Source organism: Terrapene carolina, unplaced genomic scaffold (genome assembly GCF_002925995.2).
Source record: "Terrapene carolina triunguis isolate 2854851 unplaced genomic scaffold, T_m_triunguis-2.0 Scaffold89, whole genome shotgun sequence".
NCBI classification, from domain to species: domain Eukaryota; kingdom Metazoa; phylum Chordata; order Testudines; family Emydidae; genus Terrapene; species Terrapene triunguis.
Window position 1 is genome coordinate 23,468,187 of NW_020664440.1, and position 6,000 is coordinate 23,474,186.

A 6,000-nucleotide genomic window follows, 5' to 3' on the forward strand; every position below is an offset into this window, starting at 1 on the left:
TGTTTGCAATGGCAGTGCTGTCCCTGCCACTGCGATGCTATCTCTGGCCACTTCGGTGCAGTTTTTGGATAGATCCCTGTCTTTTTCCTTCTCTGACCTCAAATACAATCTCTCAGTTGTTTTCAGTTTTGCAGGGAGTCTGTGGTCAGGTCTGTGAACATTTCATCCTGAGTTTTCCATTTCTTCCCCCTCAAGTTAGCCAGCTTCTCAGCTGCTAATAAAGACCCTACTGTCCTTGAGAGTCTGGCAGCCAGCTGCAGATGCCATGGCTGGGGGACTAGGAGAGAAAACCATGCAATTATTGTTCATATTCCAGAGAGGCAATGATAGCATTTTTATATGTATTTCTGATTTCCCCTCCCTGAGTTTCTTCACAGTCTTGGGTGATCTCAGAGATGGTAAGTGCTGTATGCATGAGGAGGGATAGATTGGGATTTTCGGCTGTGCTGCTGGTGTGCCTTGGAGATTGTGAGAGGGGTTGGGAATTATGTTCCTGGTTTGGCTTTTCAGTTTCGCTGTGGCCTGGAGGTGCTTATATGGTGTCAGAGGGGTTAGTGGGTGGGGCATATGGGGGCAAGATGGGTACTAATCTCCTCTACATCCCCTTTAGGCCTGGAGCACCCAGAACAGAGGCTGACATAGTGTAATAATAAATTATAAAAATAGATATTTACATGCCAAGGTTTCCTCCATAGGATCTGCCTCTTCAGCCCCAGCCTAGGTTTCTGACTGGGAATCAGGCTCGCTTCCTACAGGGTAGCCTTCAGGGTCCTGAGTCCTGAAGACATCATGGCTTTCCGGGGTCTGCCCTCCTTGTGTTCCTCCTCTGATGACTCTTGCTGCTTGTCCCCAGGGTGGGCAGCAGGGTCCACAAGCTCCTCGGGTTGAGTAGTGGAGTAATTGCTCAAAATCCTGTCCAGCTCCTCCAAAAATGGACAGGTAATATTTCCACAGTGAGACATTTCCTGGTATCCCTGACTTTAATGTAGGCCATTGTGAACTGTTTCTTCTTTATCTGGCGTTGGTCAGCATCCTGGTTGTGACCCCTCATGGAGATCTGCTCAGCAGTGTCTACAAAAATATCTTTATTCCAGTGTCTGTCCAGAAGAGTTTGCTGCACTGAGGGGTTGAGATCAAGGGTCTCAACACACTCCAAGTGGCTGCTTGAGGCTTATTATAAGGCTTCTGGAGTGATAGTCCAATAGGAGTTGTGTGGGCAAATAGTTTAATTAGTTTTAAGAGCGAGCTGGACAAATTTATGAGTGCGATTGTATGGAGGGGCAGGGCTCAACTGTCCTGGAACTCATTTCTGGTTTATGTTTTATGTTCCCAGGTTCCTGTCACTAATGTTCTAGCCTGTTTTCAGGGAATATAACAAGTTTTTATGGGGTTCTTTTAAATATATTACCCATATTTGATTTTATACTGTATTTAAATGTTAAACTTTCTATTTATTATTTGCTATATTTTTAGCATCAGCATTTACTGCTACTGTGATAATTTTATAAGGAAATGTCCATCTAGGTTGGTGAAATGAAGCAAGAACTAGTTGATCTGCAACCCAAACTGGAGGCGGCTAAAGTGGATAATGCAAATATGATGAAGGTAGAGTTAAGCAAATATATTGTTCAATGATGAAATACATAATTTGAGTTATTTGTAATGACTAAATGATTATTTTAATTAGCAACTATCATGTTGATAAGGTGGGGTTTCCAGGAAATCTGGGGAAGTAGGGCTTCCCATTAGAGGCTCCTGCTGGTAAAGCTCTATGAAGGCCCAGTAGACTGTAAAGCTGTCTCCCATAATGGTAATTACTGCGGTGGCTGGTGTCCACATTACCTTCCTTCTGTTGGTGGCATGCGTCCTCACCAGGAGCACTTCCACCAACTGAAGAAGGGCAATGTGGGGGGCTGAGTGCCAGGGCTCTCAGCTCCGTGCAGCTCCCTGCTGGGAGCCCAGCTGCCAGGCTTCTTGCCTCCCTGCTCCTAGTCAGGAGTTTGTGTGGGGGGAGAGGCTGCTGCCCAGGCTTCTTGCCTTCCCACTCCCAGCCAGGAGCAGAGGGCAGCCACCTGGGCTTCTTGCCTCCCCGTTTCCAGCCAGGAGCGGGGGAGAAGCCGCCCAGGACTTGTTGCCTCCAGCAGGGAGATCCACGCCTGGAGTCCAGTCAGCTGCCATGCTACCGGTGGGGAATGGGGAACTGGGACCCCGGGGGGAGGGGCATCAGGGCTCCCAGTGGAGAGTGGGGAACCCGGGCGGCAGCCATAGCCGGGAGCCTGGGTTGCAGTCTGGCTTGGAGAGGACCTAGTAGCAGCCTGGCTCAGGAGACGGCTTTCTTGTTAATTTCACGGCTTCAGTGGAAAAGAATGACAGCCAACAGCCAACGTAAGGAACGCAGTGTCTACACAGACACTGTGTCACCTTAACTACACCGACATAAGCCCTGTGCCTCTTGTGGAAGGTGGAGTTATGGTGTCAGCAGGGCCGGCTCCAGGCACCAGCCCACCAAGCTTGTGCTTGGGGCGGCACCTGGAGGGGGGCAGCGCGGCGCTCCGGCCGCCGGGGAGAGCGGGGCCACGGCCGGGCTCGCCACCCTCCCCCCGGCGCTCTGGCCGCCCTCCCCCCCGGCGCCCTCCCCCCAGCCGCCGGGGGGAGAGCGGCGAGCTCTGCGCTCTGGCCGCCGGGAGGAGAGCGGAGCCCCGGCCGGGGCTCGCCGCCCTCCTCCCAGGGCTCCGGCCGCCCTCCCCCCGCGGGGGGGAGGGGGCGGCCGGAGGCTTTTTTGCCTGGTGCGGCAAAAAAGACAGAGCCGGCCCTGGGTGTCAGTGTAGTAAGGCACGTATATCGGCGGGATATGTAGTGTAGACACTAACATAGTTAGGTCGACATAAGCTGCCTTATGTCAACCTAACTCTGTAGTGTAGACCAAGCCTAAGTAACCCTTTGAAAGCATGTAGTACAGCGTTTGTGTGAATATTACAGATCCATAATGCCACTTGCAAAGCAATTAGTTTTTAATGAAGAGTGCTTACTGTACAATGTATTTGTCCATACCTCAGAATCTCAGTTATTCATGGAGGAGCTTTACAGTGAATTCCTGAAAGGGGTAGTATAATTCTGCTATTGTATGCTGTTTGTCTTACAGGGGAGATGAGTTTAAGATATGAGCTCTGTTCTTGTTCTTGAAGTGCCTGTGGTTACACATTGATGCTATGTCTAAACTAAAAATGTCTGCCAGTATAGCTATGTTGGTCAGAGGTGTGATCCCTGACTGATATAACTATGCTGGCAAAAGCCCCTAATGTAGATGCAGTTTACAGGCAAAACTGCACTTTTGCTAGTATAGCTTGTTTTGTTCAATGGGGCTGGAATAAGCTATACTGGCAAAAGCTCAGTTTTGCTGGTATAAACTGCATCTACACTAGGAGCACTTTGCGAGTGTAGTATACCAGTACAGCTGTACCATTGAAGTCCTACTAGTGTAGACATGGCCTAAGGTTATAGGCTGGGGTTTTCAACAGAGCCTAAGGAAGTAAGGTGCCCAACTCTCATTAAAATTCAGTGGATTTTGGTAGCGTAACTCTCTCTTAGTAGATGTACGTGGCTGCTCTTACAATAACTGTAGTACCAAATAGAGGGACATCTTTCTTGACATTTTTGTCAACTTGGCTGTTACTTAAAAATGGCTTTCTAAAAATGCATTCCAGTACATTCCGCCTACTCTGACAAATCTGCTTTCCAGGTCAGAGTCCCCAGCACCCATCAGCTTTGAGGAAACTAGTCATCAGATTTATAGAATTGGGAGGGAATCATTGCACTGAATCAAGTGATGGCCTCTTCACTCAAAAGAAAGCAAAATAGGTGTAGTCTATATTACAGACTAGGGGCCTGTAAAAATCATTTTACATAACAAATCAATTTTTAAGTTGCAGCATGATGCACAAAAAAATCACCGGTAAACTTGTGGCCTTTTACACTGTAAAAGGATTGTAAAAACAGCTGTTTGTAGTAACTGTAATCTTAGTGCATGTAGTGGTGGGTTTCTTGGTAGGAATTTCAAAATTGTAGGGATATAAAGCCCTTATTTAGTACAAGGAACAACTTTTATATGTCTCAGTTCCAGTTTCAAATCTAAGGCTGCTTATGCTTCTTTGATTCTGCTAACTATTGACGTGGGTCCACAGAGATGTTATGTTACTCCTACAAAATTCCCATTACCTACAGATCTTTTCTTTTCAGTTTATTTTGAGAAAACATTTTTATGCAGATTAGTGTCACATAAATTAATAATGATTCTAATATTAACCTACTGAAAAAGACAAAGAAGTAAACCAACATTATTTTATAGATGCTCTACATCATAGCCCCAGACAGTTGATTGAATAAACACCATTCAGTGGCAAGTTTGGTGAATTCTGCTCATGAGGGTTTTCCTTAGATTATAGAGAAGGAGTCTGCAGAAGTGGAAGCAAAAAGTAAAACTGTGAAAATAGATGAAGAGATTGCTACAGAAAAAGCAGCAGAAGCCCAGGAACTGAAGAATGAGTGTGAGAGTGACCTGGCAGAGGCAATTCCAGCGCTAGAGGCAGCACTTTCTGCACTTGACACGCTTAAGGCAAGCTAAATTTTAAAAAATGACACTCTAAAGAATTATTTAATTTTTCTGTGTATTTTGGGTTATTTGCCAAAGAACACGTTAAGGAGAAAACAAGAAAAGGTTTGAAAAAGGTTAAAGTTCTCCGTTTTTGACATCTGGGGACAATCACAATGCACTAGATATCCTTTTAGTCCTCTTCTGATTGTTAAAAAGCATACTTCTTTTTGTTGTGTGACACAGAAAGCACTTCTGAGAAAACAGGTTTCAGATATCTTCTCTGCTTGAAAGCCTGTGGGATTTTTTTCTCCCTAGACTTCCTTTATGTAACCCTTCTGCCCGTCTGAGTTGGCAGCAACAAGGGCCGGGTTCAGTATCTAGGTGTTCCGTTTCAATAACACAATGCAAAACTGGCTCGAGCCCCCACCCAGTGACCTGGGACAATTACATACCACCCCCCGGGCACCTCTAAGAGGCAATACTTCCCCTCTCGCAAGCATGGAGTCTGAGTGTAGCAAAATCCTTTTAATAAAGGAGGGAAACAATGCGGCATTATGTTGGGGAAACACCACAAACAGGATTCATAACTCAAACCATGAGCAAAAGACCCCCCCCCCAAGTAAGTTTGGCAGTATCCTTTTCCCCTCAGGGTCTTAAGTCCAGCACAGGGGCGGCTCTAGGCACCAGCAAAGCAAGCACATGCTTGGGGCAGCCCATTTGCAGGGGCGCCAGGGATCCAGCATGGGAGCTGAGAACCAACAGGGGTCCCTGGGAGCTGAAGTTCCTTGGTTAGCTCCCTGCCTATAGAGCCAGCCCTGGAGCGGGGAAAGAACTACATTTCCCAGCATTCCCTTGGCCACTACCAACAGGAAAGAGAGGGAAGGAGGTAGCTGAGACCTCATGCTGCAGTGAATGGAGAGCTGCACTGTGAGTAGGGATTCCATATTTTAACATTCAAAAAATAGGACACTCCACGGGGAGGGAGGGTAGCCCTACCCTGCCACCATCGAATCCCTCCGACTGCCCCCCACAGAAACCTCAACCCATCCAACCCCCCTGCTCCCTGTCCCCTGATCGCCCCTTCCCGGGACCCCTGCCCCAACTGCCCCCCAGGATCCCACCCCCTATCTAAGCCCCACTGGTCCTTGTCCCCAACTGCCCCCTCCTGAGACCCCCGCCAACTTCCCTCCTAGGACCCCACCCCCTACCTGTCCCCTGACAAACCCCTGGGACTCCCATGCCTATCCAACTGCTGTCTGTCCCCTGACTGCCCCCTCAAAACCCCTGACCCATCTAACCCCCCCTTCTCCCTGCCCCTGACTGCCCCCCCAAACCTCCAGCCCATCCAACCCCCCCTGCTCGCTGTCCCTTGACTGCCCCCCCCAGAACCTCCTAACCCTTCTCCAACC

The 6,000-nt window shown here is 48.3% G+C and overlaps 1 protein-coding gene across 2 annotated transcripts in view; it reads left to right on the forward strand.

Annotated features, from left to right (window-relative positions):
• DNAH12 (dynein axonemal heavy chain 12) overlaps positions 1–6,000 on the forward strand; it is a 168,935-nt gene that overhangs the window by 106,989 nt on the left and 55,946 nt on the right. For both annotated transcript variants that reach the window (XM_026650210.1, XM_026650209.1), the window contains exons 47-48: positions 1,525–1,605; positions 4,436–4,612. In XM_026650210.1, the coding sequence (XP_026505995.1) occupies positions 1,525–1,605; positions 4,436–4,612 (258 nt within the window). The remainder of the gene's footprint in view (positions 1–1,524; positions 1,606–4,435; positions 4,613–6,000) is intronic.